The sequence below is a fragment of the Lonchura striata genome, chromosome 10 (genome assembly GCF_050655825.1).
Source record: "Lonchura striata isolate lonStrDom1 chromosome 10, ASM5065582v1, whole genome shotgun sequence".
Taxonomy (NCBI): Eukaryota; Metazoa; Chordata; class Aves; order Passeriformes; family Estrildidae; genus Lonchura; species Lonchura striata.
In genome coordinates this window covers 11624075-11651894 of record NC_140712.1, presented here as the reverse complement: position 1 = coordinate 11651894, position 27820 = coordinate 11624075, and the positions used below count along the sequence as shown (strand labels likewise).

General features: G+C 35.2%; 1 protein-coding gene across 14 annotated transcripts in view; it reads right to left on the bottom strand.

Annotated features, from left to right (window-relative positions):
• Positions 1-6572: 6572 nt before the first annotated feature.
• Positions 6573-27820, bottom strand: part of ZNF280D (zinc finger protein 280D) — a 46966-nt gene continuing 25718 nt past the window's right edge. For 11 of the 14 annotated variants that reach the window (XM_021546307.3, XM_085588232.1, XM_085588227.1 and 8 more), the window contains 9 exons: positions 27666-27766; positions 27427-27573; positions 26738-26872; positions 25065-25309; positions 23814-23954; positions 22098-22160; positions 21453-21571; positions 21243-21279; positions 6573-11758 (listed from right to left, as the gene is read on the bottom strand). In XM_021546307.3, coding sequence (XP_021401982.3) covers positions 11128-11758; positions 21243-21279; positions 21453-21571; positions 22098-22160; positions 23814-23954; positions 25065-25309; positions 26738-26872; positions 27427-27573; positions 27666-27766 — 1619 coding nt within the window. In that variant the 3' untranslated portion in view covers positions 6573-11127. Of the gene's footprint in view, positions 11759-11791; positions 12470-18851; positions 18950-21242; positions 21280-21452; positions 21572-22097; positions 22161-23813; positions 23955-25064; positions 25310-26737; positions 26873-27426; positions 27574-27665; positions 27767-27820 lie in introns of those variants that run through there. The other 3 variants (XR_014957498.1, XM_085588235.1, XM_085588234.1) reach the window with 3 other exon arrangements.

The window sequence follows — 27820 nt, the reverse complement described above, 5'->3', positions numbered from 1 at the left end:
TGAAGTTGCACAGCTAAAATAGCATTGTTAATTACCACTTCCCTAAGTAGCTAAAATAAAAGGCAAGAGCAGACTAGAAGTGATTTTGTTCAGATGAAGTATTTTACATGTTTTCCTTGCATTACTGTTTTTTTTCCTCACAACACCACACATCAATTACTAAACTACTGAAGTCTATCTCTGTCAACGTCTAAGTGCTTAGGTACCACTTCATCACAAAAAGTGAGCTTTGACTGATGAGAAAGCAGCCTCTCTCATATACAGGCTGTATAATCAAATAGTATCATGGAATCATAGCATGGTTTGGGTAGGAAGGAAGGAAGGAATGGATCATCTAGCTCCAGCCCCATTATGCCCCACCCAGCCCCATCACTGCCACTGTGCCAATGCTGCTCAGCTTCCCAGCTCTGCCAGGACTGCTCTGCCCTCCCAGGCACTGCACCTGAGCTGCTGGGAGTTCACTCCAGTGCAATACATCCTGAGCTGCCCGCACTGAGCATGAACCAAGGCAGGCAAGACTGCTTCTATAGGAAGCTCAGTCAGAGGTCAGGTGAAAACATCCATTAGCACATCTATTTACACATAATGTGCAGAACAAAGACCCTGGAATTAGTAATCCTCAAAACAATACAATACTAGTCCAATATCTGGCTAAATCCTCCAGGAAAATACAGTTACCAAAGCTGCAATTCCAACTAATATAAATAAAAGAGAGGAACTGGAAGGTCAGGGGAGGAGCCTGTTACTGGTAGTAAAGCACCAGAAGTATAAATAGAATTAATTTCTCCACTCCTAGAACATAGCTCAGTGATGAGGGGATAGGGAAGATGAAAATCTCAGGTGCTTCAAGGAGCTGCAGCTTCCTGGCCACATAAGAAAAAAAAGTCCTTTGTTTTAAAGAAATGCACAAGGATTATAGTGCTGTATTTATCTTTGTCCATCTTTTTAATCACATCCAAAATACCATGCTCTGTTCTTCTGGGACAAACATATGTGTGCTCATGTATCTGTGTATTTTAGTAATATATATAGAACTAATCCAGTGGTCTGATGAGAAATGCGCATTACATTTAAATGAGCAAAGGGAATAACAAAGAAAACAGCTAAATCCCATTACAGGTGTCTGTGAGGAAGAGAATACTGATGTGAAGCTCCAGTTTGAGAATTTTAACAGCTGTCAACATTAAAATACCCCAGTGGGAATTAGGAGAGTAAAGCCTTTAACAAATCTTGCAGGTTACTGATGTTTGCCCTGTGCATCTACAGAGGGCTGAAATTAATGCAGCAAGGTTTAAACTCTATCCTAAAGTGGTTTAGGATAATTTTGCATTCTGGTAAAACTCATCTTCATCATCCAGAATGAATGCCTGTCTTTTACCAAGAGAAATCTAGTAATTGCAGCATTTTCAACCTTCTGAATGCTCAGACCAATATAAGCAACCAGAGGACTAAAAGTACTGTCTCACTCTTAAAAAATGTAGCAAGATTTAAATTGTAAGTTACTGGTAGCTCCTATTCACTTGATTTAGTTACGCCACTAGAAATGTGAGCTAGGCTCAATAACAGAGCATACAGTAATGTTCAATGAACTTAATTTCTGTTAATAACAAAAATATATATAGAGACCCTCCTTAAGAAGAGATATTTGTATAGAACTATGGGAAGAACTATGTGGCTTTCTGCAATATGAAGCACTATTCAAATATTCACTATCAATATTCAAACAGAAAATAAACACTACGGGATCCAAACTACAGCAGCATTTGGCTTTCAAGATTCAGAGATGCTTGAATTTTAATGCTTGGTTAAACCACTTCAGTATTTTAAACTATACATGATTCTCAAAACTTCTGTAAATAATGAACAGTTGAAACAGTTTCCATCTGCTCTGGTAACAAAGAATTTTCCTTCTAGTCACTTGGCAAAAAAGGATTCTGATATTGTGCTCTTTTATTCATTGATCTATCCAGGTAATTTTCAATTAGTAAAGTAAATAATTACAGGTTCCAAGAAGACATAATGCTTATTAACAGTCTTGCAATCCATTAGAATACTCACTGCAGAACAAAATGAGCCCTTCCTATGTTCACTTGTCCCTAAAAGAAAAAATATAGAAATAAAAGTAATAATAAAAATATTTAAAACAGTTTATGTTAATGTGTTTGTGAGAGAAGGAAAGAGTAGTTTTAGCTTTCTGTGCCAAAGGTGACAAAACTACGCCACTGGTGAAGTCAAGCCTGTTAATTGTTATTTTGAGGGTTAATCACAACTATTGCAAATGAAGGGCCATTTTCTATCACTTGTAATAAAAGAGACAGATCCAGAAATAGGTTAAGAACCATCATACAAATGAAAGGTAATTTGCGCACATACCTAAAATCTCACATGTGAATCCACAAATATCAGTGTTGCAAACTGCTATTTCAAATTCAGCATATTTAAAACATAACAGAACTTTTGTTAAGTAACATGTTTACCCAATTATCAACCATCTAAGTGAGCAAGGAAAATTGGGTCCAAGAGAGACTCTCTTCCTAAAGTCTACCTTCTGCAATGAAATCTAAATTGTGGTTAAACTAATTTTTTTAGCTAACTACAACACAATAGTATTTGGCTAAGCCTGCAGAGTTCCAGGGATTATTAACTCTTTGCTAGTAAATGTAACCATTAAATTAATTTTTTGCAGACTGATGAAAGCAGAAAACATCAAATTGATGATCTAAGCTAAATAAAGCACTACTCTAATTTCTTAAAGGAGCCAAACTTATCCAGTGACTGAAGCACAGGGAGCATGTGCTACTCATCCCAAAGCTGTTTGAAGGTTAAATGACAACAGGCTACATCTTGCAGAACTAACTCATCAACTGCCATGGAGAAATCTGCTTAAGTACAGAGTGCTGGGGATGGTTTGCAGTGTGTACTCTTCAGAATGTTGCTAGAGAAATGAGGCAGTTACAAGTATATTTGAGAGAAAGGACTTGACTGCAATTAGGGAAGAAGTGTGCATTAAAGGCTTTTAAAATTTAATATGGATACCAAATGACATATTATTTTTCTTTCCTTAACAAATAACAAAAATCCTATGACCTAAAATAAGCTTCTTTAAAACTTATAACAGCAGCTATTACTCTGTGGCTGTATTGTACTATCACCCTAAAAATACCACCCAATGAAGTCTTGCTGAACTTGCTCTCCAAATATGAACCAATCCCTATCCTAAAGAGTTTGTAGTTTGCATGTTATAAAGTCTAATTATAATGTGAGCACAAACCACAAAACCTCCTACAAGTGGCAAAAATCTGAAAAATCAAGATAATTACAACCCTTGCTCATCCTGATTTTTTGGGCTATTTTTAGAACAGCATAGGCTAATGTGCTTTGAGCTTTTTTATATTTGCATTAAGTCCTCTGTGATTCCTCCTCTGAAATGTGTGCATATGCCGAGTCCATGTGAGATGCTACCACTGGTGCTTGTCATAAGAATTAAATCCCTCTCAAGCTTGTTTACAGCTCAGCACTTGTCATACTGCTCCCCTGAGCTTCATGCCTGGTTGGGTTTTTTCTTTCTCTTTGGCTTTGTGAAAGATTTAATTTCTTTTTTGTTTATGTGGGTACTTACACTTGCAGGTGCAGAACTGAAAAAAATCACTGTACCCAGATGTCCTGAAGCTGCAGTAGCATACATACAGCTGAAATTAAGGATAAAAACTGTAGCAGATAAAACCAACTTTCTCATACATTCTGTAACATATTTAATAAACTTATCGTGTTTCATTGACAAGAAGACTCTCAAATTCCAATCTAGGAGAACCAGAATATTTTGCAGTTGTTTTCTTTGCCCTTTTGCCAAGTTTTTCAACATTTGAACATGGTCCAATTACTCCTATTTTCAGTTTCACTAATATCCTCTTATAATGGTTACAATCTCTATCACCTCTACAGCTACTGCAAACCAAGCTCTCTTAGCTCATTACTGAGTTTGTTGAAGCTCACAGTTTCACCCAAATTTTCACTCATAATTTGAAAATTATATTGTATTGTTAGAAAAACCCCACAAACACAAACCAAAAAACCCGAAACCAACAACAAAAAAACCAAAGAAAAAACAAACCCTAAACAACCCTCTTTCTTGTGTAGTAACGGGAGCAGTCATTGTCAGGATTGCCTGTAGGGACTCCAGTTCTGATCTCTCGTACCACGTCCAGTTAAGCACATCTCCATTTCACAACTGTCACTGGTTAACCCTGCAATTTATTTACCCTCCACATAACTGCAATAGTCCATGGAAGGGTGAAAATACCAGTAAGCTGTGGTTTCACAGGCACCTTCTGCAGTCATCCCTCTACACACAGAGCAACGCCTTGTCTGCTTTACCTTCACAGCAGCTGCAGGCAGAGCCCTTCCCAGGCAGTAGAAGGGCTGCTCACACCTTTGCTCCATGTCAGCACTTGCCTGGAAAGCTTTTCCATATGCGTGTTCCCAGGCAATCCAGTTTATTCACACAACTACACGTGGAACAAAAGAATTCTTCTGCGAACTTTTTTCTGATCAACTTTTACCTTTTGACTTTTCTCGTCATGCACATTTTACAACACAGAACTTGCTGACAATGGGAATAACAAAAATACAAGCATCTGATGCAGAACCCACTGGAATTTTAAAGGGCACTCTTGTGAAACCTAAACAGATGAATCTGCATTTTTTTTAGCTGTTTTCAGCTTCAGTAATTTCCTCTAGAGCTCCACTGGACACAATGTGGAAGAGCCTGATCAATGGTTCTGTGGCATGACCTCTACAATCACAGCATTCTACCTGCTGGCACAGTGGGGAAGTCACTTTTTTTACTTTTATACCCAAGTATTTATTTGGTTTTCTCTAGATTTCCAGCAAGCATAAGTGTTTCCTTCTCTGCATGTTCAGCAGGGTAAATGAAGCTGACCCAAAGACTGAGACAAAAGTTGATAGTGGGTAATACAAGTGAGCTGCAGAAAATGCTTTTCCCCTCCTCATAGCCAGATACATTGCAATGATATATATTTCACTTGATGGACAGGGACTATGTTTGGACCAAGTAAACTTCATAAATTATTGATTTTTAACTAATTGGTGTACATTAAACTCAAGAATATCAGTTTACAGCCAGGTCAAATCTTTGTGCTATGATGTAACTGGTAAGAGTTTTGCCTGATGCTGCACAGAATCTCTTATTTCTTAATAGAGATGTCTACTCTCATTAACCAAACTCTTTATTAAATAAAAGACTAAAAGTAGAAGCATTTTCCTTCTACATGTTCTATATTCCATTCACAGTAAAGTGCCCATTTTCTGCTGCATCTTACTGATCTTTTATTGCAAGGAGGCATCTTGGTAATCCAGTAACACTCTGTTAGCTTTGTATTTTCTCTGGAGATTCTGTTCACAATTCCTATCACCTTTAGCATAACCTATAAGGAAGAGAATACAGCTATTATGGCAAAGAGACAGGTCACAGTAGATATATTTTACCCACGCTAATTAAGGATAAGCAAAAGACTGAGCTCCTAAACATTTTTTTTGTACTTCCCTCTCCTTGTTCTTTGTATGTTTAGCTAAAGAGATGTGGACCAAGAAATTCTCATAACAGTTCAAGTAGACTGCAAGTTCTCTCAAACAATACATTTTTTGATGGAAATAACCAACACATTTGTAAGGACTGTGTAAACACATATAAACCATAAATTATGTGAGAGGGCAACATATTTTTATTTCTGTCAAAATATGAATAGCAATTAGATGCAACAGTATATTAAAAGCTTCCAAGACAGCTGAGTAGCTCACCTAGTCAAGAAGAGTGCTTCAATTAGTAAAAGGCTCTAATTCAAATATGAGGGCAATTTTAGAACAAACTGTTTAGACAACTTTATGCTCAAAACAGCTTAAGGATTGCTGCTCAACTCTCATTTTTAATGTGATAAAAACAAAATCCTCTTTGTGTTTTATTACTCTGTTCAGGTACACCAGGGAAAATAAAATCAAGTTATGTTATCATTATAATTGCACATAACTGTGTGTGTGTACACAAAGAAAAGTAATAGGAATGCAGGAGTAGTCCAGTGTAGCTAAGGCTTCACATGACTTCCTACACTGCCACCATTTGTCTATCAAGTTCTGTGTTTCTGAAGTTTTCCTGTAAGGCTGCATTATTCCCAATTACTCAGTCCCAGGATTCATTTTGACTACCTCTAGTTTGTCCCATTTAAATGATACCTAACAAATACACTGGATTTCATTAAATAACCTGGGAAATGATACTCTGTGCCTTCAGCTTGCTAGCCCCAAGAAGTAGTGAAGTCTTTCCAAGATTAGGTGGAAAGACAAATCTCGCCTGAAAATCTGAGAAACTGGTGCACAAAATTCAGTCCTCATTTCAGGCAGTAAACATACAGGTAATTTAAATACATACAATTTAAAAACTATTAAGCATTCATGTTCCAATTCTACAGCAGTAAAAAAGAAAACAAGGGCTTCAATTGGTTGCTAGAATATCATGACAGATCCATACGAAAAACACAAGAGGCTGTAAGGAACAGACCTGCAGGTGATTTTCCTTTAATCAAAAGGACTAATTCTTAATTACACTATTTATGAGCAAAGGTTACATATGAAGGTTACAATTTCAATACTGTCAGTATGAGACAACTTCCTTCATAAAGAAACCACTTTATTCACAAAAATTTTTGGAGAAAACAGCCCTTTTGACTTAATTGCCTAACACTGAGACTTTAGTGAACTTGAGTATGAAATGCAATTTATTTACATTACATTCATAACATAAGCAACCTAGCAATGCTGCTTAAAAATAGAGAATTGCTTGCTGAAAAGCTACCAGTTTTGATCACAGACTTGATCTTATTTTGGCCTGATTACAGCTCACACATGTAATTTGAGCAGTCCTTAATACGATCATAAATTTGCCCAAACATAAATGCAGATACAGATAAAACATCACAGTTATCTTTCTGGTTGTCAGAAAAAACTCAGCCTTCCCTGATATAATGGTTTCAACAGGAAAGAGCCCCTCAACAAACCCAGCACATTTTTATATCAATAAACACATTAACTTTATAGCACCTTGAAGGCACAACTAAACATTTTCCACTTTTCTTTAATCTGGTGCAAAAACGAAATACCAACTTTACAAGGTTAATTTGGGTCAACGAAATGACTGAGTACAAAATTTTGATTAGCTGTCTTAGAGCTATAACAGTCCAAAACTCAAAGGAACTCTGTGTAGTGTCTGTAAGCTAATATGAAATACCAGTCAACATACTTCCCCTTTTAGGACAGAATTAATTGGGAAAATTAAGAGTCAAAATCCTACATAAAAACAATGCTCAGAGGAGATCATGCCATCCTTCATTGAGGGACTAAGAACTGTCCTTTTGAACTACATTAAAACTGGAATAAACATTTTCTTCAAAGCAAAAATCATTCAATGTAATCATAAAACATACTTACCTTTTTCTTTTATTAAAGGCATATGAAGCATCAAAATATACAGGATACAACTAGACTAAGTAAGTTCACAAGCTGCAAAAACCAACACTAATGAAAACAAAAAGAGAACAATTAGGTATAAATTTGACCACCACAAAAAAAAATTTAAATCTAACAAAATTCTGCTGTCACAGCCTATGGTCACAGTCTTTGATGGAGTATTTATGTATCTAACAATACAAAAACCTGACTTTTCTGCATGCCAGCATATAAATAACAATGCTTAATGCCTGCAGAAAAGCTTTAAGATCTTTTAAGGTGTTGTAGAATACAAGCATTTTTCAAGATTCTTTACCCTGACATTTAGTTTTTGATTCCTTCTAGAAGTAGCATGACAGAAATGAGATTTAACACATATTGCCCAAGACTCTTCTCTCTCCCTACCCAAGGAAAAGCAGGTAGCTTTATTATAAAAACTTTCTTCTTTAGAATACATCACCCAATATTTATAATTCAGTGTGTGCTACAATTGGATTTTTTTTTTTTGCATTTACTCAGCCATTCCATTTAGAAAATCTGAATTACAGGTGAACCAAAGGTTCTCTCCCAAGCTGCACAAGGCAAACAGACACTGGTTGCACTTGAGGAAAATCCAAATGACTGAATGTTCACAGATCATCATGATGACTGCAGTTTTCTATTAAATGACAATAATGTAAACAGCATACATGTGGCACATGAATTCCTTAAAAATAAGCACAATATAAACAAGCTGGGGTGAGGGGAAAGGGTGATTCTACTATGGACACCAAGAATTAAGTGACTGGTTTTTGGTAAGGCAATGAAAACTACAGGTGAAATGTCTTCTCCAGGACAAAAAGAGAGGTGACACACTAAGACCTACTGATGGCTAGATGGAAAAAAACTTTTACTCAGAAATAACAAATTGAATCATATGCAGTTATGTTCAGTTAACTAAAAATGCATAATGAAAACCTGATCCTCCACAGCAGCTTCTGCCAAAAGTACCAATTCAACTTCACTCTTCTGTGGGAAACTACCCAAATAACATTATAGAAATTTATCATTGTATTTGTGCAGTTCCTTACAGTGTTTATGAGCAAATCTATTACTTCATATAGGAAAAATAGTAACGAGTTTTAGTTTTCCTCCTTCACAAAAATACCATGCCAGTATTTCCATGATATTCCTTCCCTGTATATGAAAAGCTGATGATCTTGCTAGAACAATCAAATTCTTTCACCTCTTCTTTCAGAAGGACCAGAAGATATTTGAGTGGTTTTTGCCTGACATTACTTTTTGCATAAGCATTATCAACATGGTTTGAAACAAATGACATTTTATGTAACAAGCAGCTGAGATGATATGGATATAATTCTGCCAAATACACAGGTGTTTGAGTTCTATTTATCACCTTTTCTCAACACTATGTGGCCAAATCCTTCCAAATTCTTATTAAAATGCTAAATGTTTTAAAAGTTTAAATGCATAATAAAAGACACATGGAAATTTCAAGTATCGCAAATGGTTCCAGCTGAACTTTATCTTTTCTAACACCACATATCAGAGAGTTACCCAAAATATATAATTTGCATGGAAGATCACCAATCAGATTTAAATACTACAGATTTCCCTGGGTTACAACACAGATGCATTCAGAACTCCCTTGGTAACATACCCTTCCAGTTTTGTAGTTGATTACCTCCTTTAAATTGCATAAAATAAAGCTTCACATTGAGTAACCTTGCATGTGTAAAAGCATGAACACATCAGACTGGTTAACCAAACCACTATTTAATGATTTCACTAAAATCTTTAAAGAACAAAGGAATAATGCAACTTATTCTTCTCAGCTTTTTCATGTATTGTGGTATTTGAAATTCTTCAAGAGGCAGATCTCAAAGAGCTGTGAATACATAAACTGTTCCACTTTTCTTTTTTAAAAGTCTTCTACAAGTGCATGGATGACAACGAAGATGCAGTCCAAAATTAAAATTATACTTCTCTCTAGAGCTTGAAGGAACTTCTGAGGCTGTTGAGATCTGGTTTATTTAGAGGTCCCAGTAGTAAGCTGGATGGTCTCTAGATTTTAATACTGTTAGACTCACTTAGCAGCTGAGTTTGGTGAACTTAAGAGGACAATGCAAACTTCAGTTGCAGGCTGATGGGCCAGAAAAGTATCTGTATAGTCTGGAAAGGTTAGCACATCGTATCACAATACACAGGTACAAAAAAAAAATTTATGCATAGGCACTTGCTCAATTCTAAAATAAAACAAATGAACAGACCACCCAAAACCTAATGAAAATCCCCAATAAACCATAGTTCTAAAAATCACAAAAATGAAGTTACTTATTTTTTAGGAACTGTCACTAAATCTTTTTAAAAAGCAGGAGAAGGCTATGCCCAAAGTTTCAAGTTGAGCATAAAATCATACACAAAGACAAATTTTTGTTGCAAATATTTACTCAAAAAGTAATAATTTACAGCAGTACTTTAACAGCTGTTCAAAACATTTAACATTCATTAAAAACAAAACTGTAAGTCAAAAGCACATTCTGAATGTTTCAAATGGAGCAATAAAAGCAAAGGAGCAAGCTACTGTTAATCATATGCATTCCTAAATCTAGCTAACTAGAAGACAAAAATAACCCCCAAAACCAAAAAAACAAAGCAAAACCAGCAGCCATCTTTCTGTACATAACTTAGACAAAAGTCCTGAAATTGAACTGTACAATTCTACTTTATATGCCCTTGTATCCTAGTTGTAAGTTAGCCAGTAGCAGCTGCAAAATGGCAAAAATGCATGCCAGGTGGTTTTCCCAGTTTGGAGTTTTCATTATTTTTGCTTAAAACCATTTTACATCAAACCATACTTTGGTGTGACTTACAGACCATTCCTATGGGTCTATAGCTAAGAGTAATTAAACCAATGGTAAAAGCCTAACAGCTACAGTACTTTCAGCATTATGTCCTACTTTGTACACCTATGTTCAGTATTTCTGCACAGCCTGCACAGTGAAAACCCCACACATATATTTTTTATTGTAATAATTTCACTTTCACTGAAAGTTTATTAAGGTAAGTTTACAGCCTGGCAGAATTACACCTGTACAGAGGTGCATGAATTCATATACTTCTGTTTACGTGCTTTTACAGACAGGAATGTGACACCAAGTTCCAAGGTTTATATTTACCTAAACTATCAGTAGACCAATAACCTCCATTATAAGTGTGCTCCATATCAGCATCAGAAGTTAATTCCTACTCAATCCCCAGTTCAATAATATTCACACTAAAGAATTTAGAAAAATACTTTCTGGGCGAACAAATCACCTTATCCTGGGCTAACTATAAAAAAATTAGAATTTATACCTCTTTTCAAGTAGCAATCTAATAATATATCACATCCAAGAGACAGGAAGATATATTTTAACATGTTACCTTTTTGAAGCTTAATGAATTCAGTCATACATACACATACATGCTACCTCCATATGCAAACTTCCCTTTGGTGTCTCTTTCTCTTCTCCTCCCTCTTAACATTTTTTAAGTCTTTAGCATCCATGAGCACACTCATCAGGTGTTCTTACCATAGTTTAAAACAAAAAAAAAAAAATTAACACAGTTTCAGCTTGCTTCATTCTCATCTGTCTTGTTTGCAGTTTCCATTCTGCTGGGATTGCTTTCTCTAGAAGTCTCATCTGTTTGTTCAGCGAGCTGTCCTGCTTTCTTTGATGACGATGCGACATTACCTTTCTGGAGAATTTCAGTAGCTTCATGCTCTAGTACTTCTGACGGAGTTAAAGGCTCCAAATGAATACTGCCTTGTTCACTTATGTCTGAACTAACAGATTCAGGTTCATCCCTCTTTCTGAGGAACTGCTCAAAGCTGACATCTTCACCCAGTGTCAGCTTTAAGTCCCTCACATTCTTGGCTGAAAGTGCAGTTTCATCCCAGGTACGCACTTTAGTCTGCTCATTCAGGACAATGTCACCTGAACTTTGGCACATTTTCATCTCGCTTTCATCATGAATACATTTCTGTTTGTCATTTAATAACTGTTCACTATTAGCTGAATCACAGTATGCTCTTTTCTCATGTAAAGAATTCTTTGAGCTGTTGCCAGGGAGTTCCAAACTACAAACATTTTCTGTATTTGACAGTGATGAGTCTTCCCTCTTTTCAACAGATGCAACTTTTTTTGTTTGATTTCTACTGCATTCTTTTGTTTCATCTGAAGAGTTGTGCTCTTGTTTGCTGAAAAAAACCAAAACAACTTATTTTTAGATATGATTTTTATAATTTTATGTTATAAATGAAATAAACCAATGCCTGGATATACTCTGCAAAGTACACTAAGAGAGGTATTGAAGATTTCCTCTTTGGGATTTGTCATGAGGCTTCATAGGAAGAAAGGCAGAATTTAACTAACAGCTGCATTTTTCTCATCTATTACAAACTCAACTTTGTATTTAGCAGTCAATTAATATTCCAATTCTTGTATTTCAGCTCAAGAAAGAAAGATTGCCTTCGTGTGGCACATGTAATTTCCCAAAATAACACCTGTAGTTCCTCTACCTGCAAGCCTCTTTGACACAGATGCAGATTAAATTGCTTTTTACTTTTATACCAGTAATTGAGTCTGCAATACTCATGAGAATAAAGCTAACAGCTGGAAATCGAAATTAACAAATCCAAAATTTATTTGAGCAATCACATCTGGATTCACTGAAAAAGTAAATCTGTGAAGCAGCATTTTCAGTCACCTTTCAGAGTAAAACTGTGTGTTTATAAAGAGGAAGCACAGAAATAGAGAAGTTCAATTTTTTTCTATAAAGATTAAATCTGGTAAAAGTTTAATACAATTTTTAATCATTCTCAAGTTTTTCAGAATGATAAGCAGACTGAATTACCTAAAATGATGATGGTGACAGACAAAAGAAAGTGTGGGGGAGAGGAAAGAAAAAGCTGGAAGAAAAAGAATTTATCTGATTTCAGATATAAATTCTATATACAAAGTGAAATTAAGTGCAAATTCTCTCAAATGAACTTTTTAAATTTAAATGGAAAGTAACAATCTGAACAGTAACATGCAGGAAAAAAAGCTGTGAGAAACAACAATCGCACCACTTCGCTTATTAATCAAAATGCCTTTTTATTTTTTCAAATACTTTTAAACACTTTTTGGCTAAAGTTTTTTGACTCAAATTCTGTAAGCCACACACAGTTCAGAACTCTTAAAAGGAAGAACCAACTCCTTGCTACATGTCTTCTCGTATCTTTTCAAGCTGAAAACCTACATATGTTCTACTCATCCTTTAAATTGAATTTAAACTAATTTAAAACAATTCCAGTGATTCACTTATATGATAAATGATACTGAGTTCTACAGAAAATGGCTCTTCTGGAAAAGGAGCTACAACCATTCAGAAATCTGTTTTCAAGTTTTACTTTTATTCAAGTAAAGTAATAAAAGAATATGCCATTTCCTACTTCTACTCTAGGTCAGAGGAATAATTTGAGTAGGACCAAAAAACTGTTGGGATATCCTTCAGTGGTGAAATTTTGGTGGTCACTGAAGTAGTCATAGGAATCTTTTAATCCTGTTACACTAACTTTCCATTTATTATAAGGAACCAACTCCTGAGCTAGGCCAAACTCTTTACCAAATTACAACCTGTATTTGCTACTTTTGTCAAACAAATGTTTGTGTTTGGGGGTTTTTCCTCATTTAGTGGAGTAGCTAAAGAATAGATGACATACTTGAATACACAATTATGTATCCAAGTTCTCTCTCAAACATCTAGAAAGAAAATGGCAAAAAAGGTAATATTGGAAGGAAAACTCAAGACTAAGTTCCAGTATAAAAGCCAATGCTCAGAAGCACCCATCAGCTGAAGCTGACATAACCAGTTTGCCATAACTGTTCCAAATTTCTTCATCTATTCCAGAGAAACACTTCAATTATACAGACCCATATAAACACTAGTTCAATATTTACAACTGTTTTCATATGAAAATCTAGTCATCTCTTCATGAACTAGTGCATACACATATGACCTTTAGCTGCTATTTTTCAACAAGCAGCTTGAGGGCAAGATGAGCTGCACAGCTAACAGGCACAATATTGTGCTTTATGTGGGAAGTTTATAAGCAAAAACAAAACAAAAAAAAAAGTTTTAAATAAAGGGATGACTAATAACTAATTATCCCACAAACAGCAGTGTTTCCACACTGAAAAACCCAGATGGATTATATACATGTGCATACACAGAGACAAGATTCACATCAAGAAACTCCTCAAAGAACAAATATGCCCATAACATATAAAACAGATTGATTACAATCTTTTTCACCTTCTAGTAACCAAAATCTCAGCTTCATCCACCCAGCCCCCTTTTCTCATTCATTTTTGCCAAAACACAGAACAGGAGGAACAAGTGGTAGGGGAAGAAAATAAACATATACACACATATTGTTGTGCAACAATCACATCCCAAAAACAATTATCCACAAACAACAATGATCTTTCAGCTCACTAAGCACATCAATAAGTTCCTTTAGATAGAACAGTTCTCCAAAGAAATAATTTCCCTCTGCAATGAACTGCAGATGAATCAGCAGACCATAGTGATTGTGATAATCTAAAATACCACACTAAAAGAAAAATCATACAAGATAGTGAGCATTCTTTTATTCTAATTCTACCCAAGGAATGATCTCCTCACCTGAAAGGCCTTTTAAATCATGACTGAAGTAATTTAAGATCTGAAATGCTAAATTAAGTGCATAAAGCTACCTGACAAAAACAATCCCCAATATAAATTCAGTTTTCTTTCATTTGTCTGCCATAGCCCAAACACCCAGAACAGAGCTGTAGTTTACTTTAGGACAACTGTAAAACATTGCAGCTGACCTCCAACTACTATCTGGAGGGGATGATTCCTGCAAAATACCTTTACAGGCACCTCCATACATTAGATGAGCTATAAATTATTTAAATTTATTGACTTTGAAAACCACATTAATTAAACAGCTTATCACAACATCACCAAAATTGATTTTCTGTGTTTCTGTAAGAAAATGTTATCACAGAGATAGTAGGAAGTATCTCCTACAAACTTGTTAAGTCATCAGTTCTAACAAAATCTAACCTTTCAGAGGTTTCTTACAGAAAAAAAAGAAAAAGCAAACAAGCCCCTCAAAACTGCTTATGCCTAAAACTTCTTTGTTGATGTTGCATTAAAGGCAAATTTAATCTGCTGAAGTATGGTGCTACCTCTATTATATTTAGATAATGTTATTAATCATAAATTAAATTATTCACAACCTCAGCAAATCTTAATGGTTGACATAAAAAACAGCTTTACCACGTAAATTTTATGAAAACTGTATACTAATATTAGATTGATCAACCACATGTATATTCCTAAATCCAAAAAAGCAGTCTAACCCCAGACCTTTTAAAGAATTTAAGCACATAGTATCAGCACACCATGAATACTTTCTAACATTAATGTTCTAGCAGCTAACTAGCATCTTAAACGGTAGCATAAACAATCACATATTATTATTTATTATATCTTAATATGCAACATTAGATGGCAAAAATATCTACAAAAAAGGACTGGTTTCAGTACCACTGTAAAAATACTCTTCTAATTAACAGACAAATAATCAGGATGAATCAAACGAGAACATACTTTTTTTGGGCCAGGAATTCAAATACTCTGAAGTATGGAATCATGAGTAGCCACATCAGTATAAGATGATGCAACACCAAATATTTAGCTTTACTTCTTTAATGATTTATATGCAAGAACTTAAACATATTAGAAATAACCATGTGTCATAAAACAGTCATTCCTGTTAGACTCACTTAGACATGAATAGTTCAGGTACTGCATATCCAAGGACAAAACATACTGTTTTTCTTGTCTCAATAAAGTTTTGCCACTCAATGTAATGTGTGTGAATTTGATCTAATATCTATAGATTATTTAAAATCTATTACAAATGTTATTTTACATTACCAAATTTGAGAAATTTTTGTGTTCATGTTTTATACCTTACAGAGTAGATTCCAACTGGCTCATTTATGTTGGTTTGGAAATGAGGAGAGTTCATTACATTTCATTATAACCACATCTTTTTTATTATGGTTTACTTTGGATTCATGACGTATACTCTATACCTTAATTTTATTTATGTATAGCTTTTGATAAAACAGTTCCTTCTAATTTGTGATGTTCCCAATATTTTTATAATACAAGCAATCTTAAATCCCATAGATCTCAAACACCAACAAAGGCAATACTTTCTCACATCTGTGAAGTCACAGTGCTTCTGAAAAGAACATTATGAAAATAAACCAAAGATTGTGACTACCTCCAGTAAGTACAGCCTGCTGGTCCAACAGTTTTGAGCAACTCTGAAACCTTCCTAGAACTCTACAAGAATTCTTCATTCTGCATTAATTTCTAGTTAAGAACAATGAAAAAATGCCCTTTAACTGTCAATCCTCTAAAAAAGTTGTGCATAAAAAAGGAGCAGCTGAGCACATAATTTCACCTTGAGATAGTAAACAGAATGGATCAGCCATAAAACCAGAGACTCAGCAAAATCAAGGAAGAACATTGATTTAGACACCTTGAAGTCTACATTCAGTTTGATCTGAAACTTTTAAGAGACACCTAGAAGTAATAGAAAAGATCTGGACTCAGTAACAAAACCTAGACTCTAAAATGCAGTTAAGTACAAATAGGAATATTCCCATTTCTGAAATTCAGTCTCATTGCTTGTCCTGCTCTCACACAATAAAACTGTATATATTTGCACATACATACAAAGCTCAAATCAGGAGCCACTGTCTTCCCAGCAATCTCTCATGTTTTCTCAAAATCAACGCTCACTGGGTAAGCAGAACAAACTCAGATGGAATCTTTACCAAACATTTCTTTTTTGTCCACACCTAACCAAAAGTAATTTCTTCTGGGATGACTGTAGCTTCAAGAATTTCTAGAAATCAACTTTAAATGGCTCAGTATATCTTCCAGACACTCAACTGAATCATACACAGCATTAAAAATTTTAAATTTATTTGCACCCAAAAGAATGGAAAGGTCATTGGGTTTGGGATTTTTTGGTTTTGTTTTTTTTTAATTAATCCCACCTTCTTGCAAAAATTCCCTATTTTGAAAGATGTAACTTTAAATGCCACACAGTTACATTCAACAGAATAACAGAAACAAACATTCACTTTGTTTGTACAACTTTTCTAACAAAGATAAGACAAACTGGCTAGTCAGGCAGTGACACTCAATGTCCTAAAAATAAAAAAAGAGGTTAAGCCACATACAAATGAAATCTTAATTCTTTGACCATAAAATTCTTTGACTGGTTATATCATGCATATTCATGCTCTGCCCTTGCAGATATGGTCCAATATGTTGCATTATTCATGTAAATTGTTGAGATCATAAGATATTTAATACTAAATCAGGCAGGTTTATTTTAATGATTTAGAAGTGCTTTTATGAGTTTGCCACATGAGTAACTTTTTCAAGATTTTCACACAGACGGAAACAGGATGTCACAAGGCCAATTGATTCTACATGAACCATTTCCACAAATCTCTGAGGTCTCTAAGTACCCTAAGTGTTTAAAATGCAAGCTTGAAACTTAAATTTCTGTAGCAGAGCTGCAAAAGAACTGAAGGACAATATTCCAAATAAGCATTTAAAAGACGTAGACTTCACATAACTTCAAATCCAAGTGTCTATCTAGTGTCGCCTCTGGGAAATACTTAGAGAATGTTTCTGAAAGCCTGCAAAAACCTGCAATCACATTCCATTCTTCTTGTTGTCAGAAACCTGAATAAAAGTGAAATATGAATTCAACTTCCTCTGAAATGAACAGCATGCTCACAATGAAAACACAAACCCACTATGCTTTTTTGAATGCTGCTGTGTCAAAACAGAATTAAGTCCTGCAAGAAAAACCTGTAGTAGGTAAGTGATGCTTGAAGCTGAACAGCAGCATTCAAGATGGAACACAGAAGGAAAAACGGTAGCAAAAATAGCAAGACTTTAGAGTATTGAATAAGTGTGAAGATGCTTAGTCACAAAATATGTGGAAGAGACAATGGATGACAGGATCCTTTTCATTATTAGCAACAGTAAACAGCTGCAGAAGCTCACTATCACCAGACTTGTGACTGAGTACTAAAAGTCAAGAGGACAAAAAAACTGGTCAAAATGAATTAATCTCAAATAATTCAATTATTCAGGAAAAGTAAGTGCTGCAAATCAAGAACAGCTTGCATTCACCAAAACTGAACTCTCACAACTAGGAAGTTATATCAGTGACAGATTCCAAAGTGAGGTAAGCTTTATCTATTATACTGTTTTCAGGCTAGGAAATGAGAGATTCAACCAAAACATATCCACTGTAAACAGGAGGCTGAGTTTGGAGGAACATTACAAGTTCATCATGGCAAAAGCAAAGCTCATCAAATATCCTGATGGATAAACTTGCCATAGATAATCTAAAACTGAAGACTAAATCAGAAGCAGTAAAATCAAAAGCAGCAAATGTCCCAGCAGCTTGAATAGAGCACCCTTGAAGATGAGAGATGACACCAAAAGAAGAAGGTGTGAAATCAACTGGAACTGTAGCTACTCCACCCTCAGAATCAAGGCTCAATAAATGTATGTACTTCCATTACATGCTTTCCACCTCTCACAGTATTCTGGCGTAAAAAGAAGCGTACCTACCAGAGAGCAAAGCAGCTATTAAATTCTTTCGGCCAAGACTCAGTTTATGTAGTTACATGCAACAGAAGACATTCAAAGCATATTTTGCCACTATGTATCATAAAGTCACTGGCACAAAAAAATGTAACTTACTTGAATGTTAAGTAGATCAGGACTTGTATGCTTTAGTGAACACCCAAAAAACGACAAAGCCTTTTAGTTTCAAAAGGTGGGATCAAGTTCAGAACAAAATGGGCTTTGACATCAGCCCATATACATCACCATTTACTCGCTACTCTAGCTTGGGATAATACTGATAGACTGGAGCAAGGAAGAAATGCTGCACATGAGCAGCAAAGGAACACTGCATCATGTAAGTGACACTCCTGGTAAGCCTCTCTTCAACAGAGTACAGCCCCCAAAAAGCTGCCAATCAATGCTGTAAAGCAGAGAACATTATCAAAAAGGGCCTTTGACTACAATATTGAGAGAAAAGACCAGACCTGCTGTCTAAAAGATGCAAGAAGAGAATACCACAGCTTCAGTGCATGAAGAAAAAAGAAAAGGTCTGGTCAGATCCTTGTTTGCTTACATACCAAAATAATCCCAAGCTGGACTGGGTTCAATTTTCTGGTCCACAATGATGTATCAGTGAGCCAAGGCAGTATAGGATACCTGCTCACTTTCAACTGCCCTGCAACAAAAATGTCTGCTGTCAGTTCATTTAAAAATATGTTAATGGTTGTGCAAAGCAGAGAGTTGAGCAATTAGAAGAATACTTGCATAGTTATTAAATCTTACTTCCTCAGCACAAGGTGGATCACCAAATAAACAAGAAGACTTATGTAGAGCAAAAACTTAAAAAACAAATTCTGCTGGAACATCCCCAGCTAGGTTATCTGTATTACTAATGGCAGGATTCTGGTCCAAAGACAGGCTCTGTAACAGTACACAGAGTTCATGGAACATGTCTGATCATTAGCAATAAAGATGAGTTTTAAAATGCATACAGACAATCCAATATATATTAAAAGACACCAAAAGATACCATCTGAGAGACGCAAGAGAAGATCCAAAAGTGTTCAAGATCGTAATTGAGTCATTATTTCCAATGATGAAGTGATTCTGAAGAGTCCCATAAACAAGTCATTGAATTATAGGCCAAAGAATTGGAAGAAACATTCAGAGATGATTGAGAAACTATACAGCAGAAGTTATGAATATTACCTGCAAGTTCCTCTTCTTCCAAAGAAACCAATGAGTAACACTAAGAACCAGCCCACAAAAAGATGAACATTTTTTCTGTACTCTGTACAGCAAATTATCAATTAAAGGATCTGCTACAGAATACTCATACTCTTCAGTTTAGTAATGATATATTCTTGTCCAAAGTATGAGAGAACTCGCATATAGAACAGGACAAGATTCACTGAAATTAATGAAGTCTATGAGCCTGATAGTTTCAAAAAACACCATCAAGGATTTTCTGTCACTTCTTGTGGTACCAGTAACTAATTTTATGTCAGCATCAAAACTCTCAAAAATAATGGCTATCTGCATCAGTCCTACTCTAACATCTTGCAGAAACAAACCTGCATATACTCTTGACTTTACTTCAAATCTTTTCCGTGCTCATCCATCTGCTTCTGAGTAGTAGATATATACCCATATATCCAACATTCTTACATATTTCCATGTCTCTGTAATGTATTCAAGACAGCAAGATCCTTTTGCAGTACTGACAATAGCCTGCCACAGCTGTATTAGTGTATAAGCTGTACATCTTCAGCCACCACTCAACCTATCTATAACCTTTCCTTCCCTAAACTTCAGCAGACATTAATTCCCAACACCTAAGGCAGCTCAAAATACAAAAGCTAACATTTCCACAAGTATCATAGCTCAACACTTCATTTTGTCATTGTTCAAGTTTCACTGAAAGCTTAACTACTAGAGGACTCCCTCTTACTAGCCACTTTCTGGAGACTAAGAAAGAAAATACTTAATAAATATTAAATAATCTATGTGGGGTATCTCCAAAACTCAGTGAAAGCTGATTTATGCTTAGAGGCATAAGAACTTATCACTCTGTTAGAAGTTTTAGAATCCTGCTAAAGGCTAGATGGGTTATCAGGGTTAAACCATTTTCTTCTATCTCTTAAAATATTTCTTCACAGTCTGACATTTTTGATTCTGTATTCTGAAATGGTATGAAGAAAACACAAATGTTTGAATTAACTGACACACCTCTAAATCTTGAAGTAAGGTATAAACAGGCTGATAAACTACACTGTAAAGCCTAAGAAACTGTTCCAGGATAATCAGGGAGAGCTTAGCATGTCTGATTCTCCTAAAGTTTAAAAAAACCCAAACAAACACAATTTGAAACACAATCTCCACAATTCTGCACATTCTTCCTCAAATCCTTAAAAAACCTTGATTAATACATAATAATTCATCTTTAAAAGCCAGAATAAAAAAAGCTAATACAAAACAGTATGCCTTTATCATATGAAGAACATAATTTAAAAAATAATTCCCAATTATTTTTAAATATTAAGACTGAATTTATCCTACTTCAATAAAGGGCATTCCTTATTGTATTCATATTCATGTTACATAAAGAATATAAACCACTAATTTTATAAAGCTAGTACTAAGTAGAAGTAACAATCTCATTGTGTATAGACAGGTCAGAATTGAGAAGTTCCAACATTGCAATGATTATTAATCTTTCTTCAAACTGAACAAAAGCCTGATTTTGTTTTAGCTGCAATGGGTAATTGCTTTATCTCTTTATTCTTGTAGTTGTAGACATGGTAAGATGAAAAAGCACTAGTACAGTAAAGGCTTGTTCATCCATACATTTCAAATTCTATGGAACTCAAAAGAAACCCAAGTTCAAAGTGCAAATTTTGGCCATTTATCACTAAATTAATAGAAAAAAAAAAAACAAACAAAACATTAAGCAGTAAAATAAAACTTACTGAGACACTTGTGCAGCAGTTGCATTATCTGTGGAAACTGGGAATAAAAACAAAGGATTTAATTAAGAATATTTTTAAATGTGGAAATAGAGAAGTACTCAAATGCAATTACAGAAATCATGCAACTCAAAATAGGAATGTGATAATAAAAGAGACATCCACATGTAAGTATTTACATACTGTATAAAAAAAGACAACTCGTGTACTCACCTTTCTCTACAATAACTTGACAAGTATGAGTCTGGTTCTCACTCAGATGTGTGGCCATGTTATCCAAGCCAGAAACATCAGCCAGGAAATCACAGTTGAGACACACTACAGTCACACCTCTAAGAAATAAAAATCAAAAAGGAAGTATAATTACAATATGGTCATGGAAACACTCTTCTTAACTTACAGCAACTGGACAGACTATTAAAAAAAAATCAACTTCAGATGAGATGATTCACAAAAACGTTATCTTACTTTTTCTACTGCAACTAGTATCAGGAAATTCCCATCAATGAGCAGGGCATCTCCATGCTGGATATAGTACAAAGAACATGACTTTAGACAGAAATTTATCTGTAGAGCATGAGTTTCTGTTTGGATGGTTGTTTATTTCTTTCCCTAACCCCCTCTCCATTTTTCATCTTATGAATAATCAAAAATTAATAATAATTAAAAAATTAAAACTGCTCAGAATTAAGTTCATAAATGTGGACAAATAAGAACATTGCTATTGGAAAACCTAATGGTTTTATTTCTCTGCTCTAAATTGTGGAAACTCAGGAGGTTATAACCTCAACCTAAGTTATCAGTTCAACATCAGAAAGTAAAACCATAATGATCTCTAAGTGAAAAAAGCTGAATTACCGTAGCTCTTCTGAATGCTTCTTAAAGATCCAAAACCTTTTACTTGGACGAGCACTGTGAAAACTGAATATATGAAAACATTACCACTTAGGCTGGTTTTCTTCAATACATTACTCCACATAATCCCTTCACTAGTCATGATACTGCAATTTGCTCATGACAACACATGAAAAAAGAAGCCTAAGTTACTGAAATGCATGATTCTTAAACATTAAATTGCTTAAAGCTTACAAACTTGTTGTAAATCTCAGCTCTAGCTTAAACCATTGACTCCCCTGTAAATGAGTTTGGGAGGTGAAAATCTAAACTTCACCGGCACAGTCCTGGAAGAACATACTTTTACTGCTTCCATCAGCAATTTTGAAGAACCGTGGCTGTAGCTATAGAGTGCACCACTAAAGAGCTAAAACTTGGCTGATCTTGTGCTTCCTAAAGAGATGGCTTTCAATGAGAAATGAAATTTTCAGATAACCTGTAAGTTGTCTCTTATGCAGGTTAAGTATGTGCCAACACTGTTCTCTACCATGGAATAACGTGCAGGCAGCCAAGTACAGGGGCTGCTCCTCCACAAACACCCTCCCTCTTAACAGCCTTCCTTCTCACCACCACCTTCTCCTCACACTCAACAAAGAGATGATGGTAGGTGCTGTAATGCATCACATTAGGAGATGCACTAGGGTTAGATGCATCAAGAAGACAAAGGATTGGCAATTTTACTGCATGGATAATGAATTTGACCTGCCATCCAGACCACTGGCAACTATAGGAACAATTTACCTAAGATCCCTCTTTCCCCTTCCAGAGTAATTTTTTTTTATTCTACAGTTGGAATTAAGCACCTTAGTATTTTTTTAAGCATGCCAACAATGATTACAGACATAAAATTATGTAAACTATTTCAGCATAGGACTTCTATAAACACTGAAATTAGAGAGAATAGGTCAATATAAAGTGTATCTAAAAATCTAGATCACAGATTCAAGAATCCTAGCATTCACAAATGCCAAGGAATTTCCTATGTACATGAATTCAGAAAGAAAATCACATTCACTATTTTCCACAATACAGTTGGCTTCTTCAGGGCACAGGAGTAAGAAGCAGTGTTTTAAAATTTTGTTTTACTGTCACTGCTATGTGAACTGTATCTAATTATTGTATAGTATAATTCTATGGCTCTGAAAACAATGCATTTGTTTTCTTTACAAGCTTTTTTACAGCTGTCATCACTAATACTCTACACTGCCCCACATCTGCTAACAAAATGAGATGTTATTTCTATGGATGACCAGAAGTAGTGTAAGGAAAAGTATCCACTTGAGTTTGCTATTTGAGATATCCTTCACATGTGAGTACAAACCTCACTAGTGATAGCTAAGGCCTGTATGCATTCAGCACTTGCAAAATCAGAGCCATTCAATCTGAAAGCCAGAAAACATGCAATGATTAGTCATTATTTGCCCAGTCAGGCTGGAAGTCATTATGGAAGATACTATAGAAACTCTGAAGCAAAGGTATAATAGTGCCTGAACCACTGGATTTTGAAAGCAAAACAAGAATGTGGAGTTTAATACTCTACTAAAAAGTAAAAAATCCAACCTTATGCATTTCCCTGCCAGTCTGAGGACCTAGCTCAGAATTGACCTAACAAACACTTCACACCTTACATTAACTTATGAAGTATTTACTAAGCCAGTAAAAACTTTGAAGAGTTCTCACCTCATCATGTGATTCACATAGGCTTTGCTACAGCTGGTGTTGTATCTGCATAAACTGCAGTGGACGTAAGCAGGAAAGTGACTCGCAAAATCTTTTATTCCTGAGAAACACTCAATGCATTTGTGAGTTCCCCCATGATACCTAACAGTAACATGAAAAAGTTATCAGTTAATAGCAACATTTTCAGAAGAGATAAGTATTTCACACTTTTTGCTTTAAGTAAGTAGCAAGCTTGCCTATACCAGGGAAAAATGAGGAACTTAAATATGTATCAGCTAAATACTTAAAAGTTACACTAGCACAAATGAAGAAAACTTTGCTTTTACTTGAACTATGATTTAATTATGATCCTAACAAAAAAGTGAAAGTTAATATAAGTATCTGTTATTGGCCACTCCTGGAAACAAGAGATTATGCAGTGGATGAGAACCTCCAACTTCAGGTGCTACTGTTGTCTCTATGTACTTGAGAAGTATTTCCAATAATTATTTCCATCCATCACCATGCACAAAAAAAGCCTTTGGCTTTTCTATCACCCCAGTATTACCCACAAGCTCTAAAAAAGCTACAAAGCAAGAATATAATCCTGCTCTTCCTCAGTTTCATTGATTGTTTCTGTTTCTCTCCCAGAGCTACACACTGAGAAAGTTAGAAACTGGAGGGGTGACATCTTCCATCTGTAACTCATGCTAACTCATCATAACCAATGAAATTACACTCCAGTGTAATAAATAGTCCATAAAACATCCATGAAAATTGTAACATAAGGACAGCAAACCCCAATAAATTGTCAAGGTAAGGACAGCATTCTCCCAATAACTTGCTTTTCCTTCCTTGATTTTTTAATTAGCTCCCTAAAATGCTGTATCTCCTAGGATAGACAGGATTTTATCTTTTAACTAACAGGTTCAAATAAATAATTAAAAGGAAATCGGGAAAAAATAGGAAAAAAAAAAAAGAAAAATAAAAAGAAAGGCTCCATGCAGAGAAAATTTCTAAACGTGGCAAAGAGAAGTTTCCAGAACACATGTTCTTCCATCATAAAGTAGTCTGCCATCACCAAAAACAGTGAATGGAGATTTAGAACTACAACCACAGTACCAGTATGTGCAAAGTTTACGCATCTGGTTTCTTGGCAAACCTGAGGTGCCAGGTCTTCCATATTACAGCATTAAAGTTACTGAAAGACCATTAGATGATCAGTTATTTATGTTCAAAGCCTACTTAACAATTTTAATGGTAGTATTTTACCTTAGCTTATGAAACGCTATATTTGTAGGTTCTTTTTTTTTTCTGCTGTTTGTCCATGTGTTTTGTTTCCTTGATGTAGATTGTTTAGATTTTCCTCTTGATTTGCTTGTATTTGATTTGTTATGATTTTTAGTTGTCGTATTTTTAGCCTTAGGTGATAACTGAAATGTGGAACTGCTTGTACTAACAGAAGATGTAGCTGATGATCCTGACTGATGAGATCCCAAAGATGCTCGAATAGTCACCTATAATATGAAATTTAAAAAAAAATTCTGTTCAGATATAAGCTCTCCAAGTTCCTAATTCTGTTTGTCTCAAAGTTTAAGCCACTTTACAGCATAAATCATAGCATAAGAAATTCTCGTGATTTAAGATTACTCTGAAAACTACATAACACTGAAAATACTGTTGGAGTTAATCTCTAATGGCCAACTGGATGCTTAGAAAGTTCATTTTGGTAGAAATAGTTAGTCATGCCAAAACACGTTGTTTTCTTTCCAGGGCTGCAACTGGCTAGATCCTGCTTTCTTGAATGAAGAAAAGTAGCAAAAGTGTCAGGCCAAATAGCCCTACTTAGAAGAATATCAAACCATCCCACCAGTGCCTGGATTTAACAAAAATGTCCTGTTTCTTACTGCCTCATAATAAGCCAGTCTACTCCCTCCAGATATGTTTGCTCCTCATCCTAGAACTCAAAGGAGTAATTCTGGTTCCTGACCTCTCATCTGCTATTCTTGAACTCCTTTGTCATGCTCTCAAATGTGATTTTGACTTACAATATGATTCCTTCTTCAGTATTATCATTTGCATCCTGTCAAGGTCTACTGACATGAAGTTTAACATAACATAAACTTTTATTCAGTCATAAAGACCCTGAAATCTTTAAAAAATTGAGATATCATTGCAGAGTAAAGAATTGGTGCTTTACATTCCTTCTGCCAAACAAGGCAATCAACAGCAACTGATGTAATTTCCCTTCCCTGATTCTACAGCAAATGAACTGTGAAGAGCTGATCAAAATAACTTTTCTTCCTTGCAACTGAAAGGACATATATTTTGACACTCTACCAAAAAACTGTTGGAAAAAGTCCTCCCAAAATCTACAAGAAAATCCTAGTCTAAGTAGTTCCTTCTTGAGAAATGAAAGACTGACTTAAAGACAGTGTAAGTGTTCTGAGAGGACCCAGGTTTTCCTCACATACCTTCAAATGATGAAGCTAAAGAAGACCTGGTGAACCCAGTTTTAAGCATATATAGTCTATGCAGAAATAGGTCTTGCATTTTTTTCATGGTTTTTTGCCATCACTTTCCCTAGGCTGAAAACCCTTCACAAGAAATGATGCAGAAGGAGCTCCCAGCACAAGAAAGTATAAATGGAAAGGGACAAATTAACCATCCGCTCAAGAAGGCAGCAGCTCTGACTGGACTATACGTAGGTGTATGGAACAATGGATCACCAGGAAGAAACCACAAACTGTGCCTTCAAACAGGAGCATTTTTTAGAGTTTTAAAAATGAGGGGAAAACCCAAAACCTAACACACACAAAAAATACAATCCCAACACTTTGTTTGGGAAAAGAAAGGAGAAAAGCACTTCTTTCTATTCTACTCTTTTCTCTACCAAGACCTTTTTTTCCCTTTGTCCCCTCAAGTTTTCCTGCATGAACACTCACCTTTGTTCCAGGAGGCAAGCCTTCTAATTGCTTGGGTTTCCTAAATGTTCGGTGATGCTGAGTCTTGTGATCCATTTTTTCTTTGCATGTTAAAAATTGCAGTCTGCATTTAGTGCAACGGTATATTCCCTTTTTCTGTTAAAGACAAATGACAATTTGTAGTAATCATGGGTGGCATGACAAAACTCTAGCCCTAGCTTGTCTCAATAAATGCTCATGCAGTTCCCTAAACACCAACTAAACAAAAAAACTCCTAATACTATACAAAGATAAGATACTCTGTAGGAATTAGATACTTGAAAATGCAAGGCAGGACAGTTACTAAGAGGAGGAGGAATCAGATTCCCAGTTGCAAGACACTTCATTATCCTTTTCTTTATTTGAACTAGTGGAGGGTTTGCTAGTAACCTCGAGTAAAGCAGAATCAAATCACTACAATATAATGAAGAAACCAAATAGCAAAAAGATTCTTCCAAGGATATTCAGAGATTACTTTAAACAGGAAGCTGCTATCATGCAAAAACAAGACAATTCCCTTAAAGATTTCTGAAATTCTTCTAATGTATTCTTATTAACTACTCTTACCCAGTAACAACCATACAAACCAGTCACATCTGTTTTTTCAGAGAGAGATTCCTTATATGTATTTAGCATTTTTCTAGCATTAAGGATTGAAAAAATCTGCTTACCTGATGCCTCATATAATGATGCATATACGGTGCTCCAATTTTAATAACTTTGAGGCAAAATGGGCATAGCAGATGTTTTGTGTTTTCATGAACTGTTCTAAAATGTGTTTCTACATCTGAAAAAGCTGAAGATCTGTAGCTGCACACCTAAAATAATAAATTAGACTTATTTGTTACAAGTTTACTGACAGTGAAGACAGGGGAGTGGTGTAATCTAAATACAAGTCACTCTGAGATACCTGGCAAACATACGGCATTTCACCTGGCTTATGATTGTCCTTCATATGTTGCAAAAGAACTTGCTCTGTTTCAAATGATAATTCACAGATTTTACAAATCGCTAGAAAAAGTGAAAAATAAGAAAAAATAAAAATGTTATAGGGGTCATATGTAC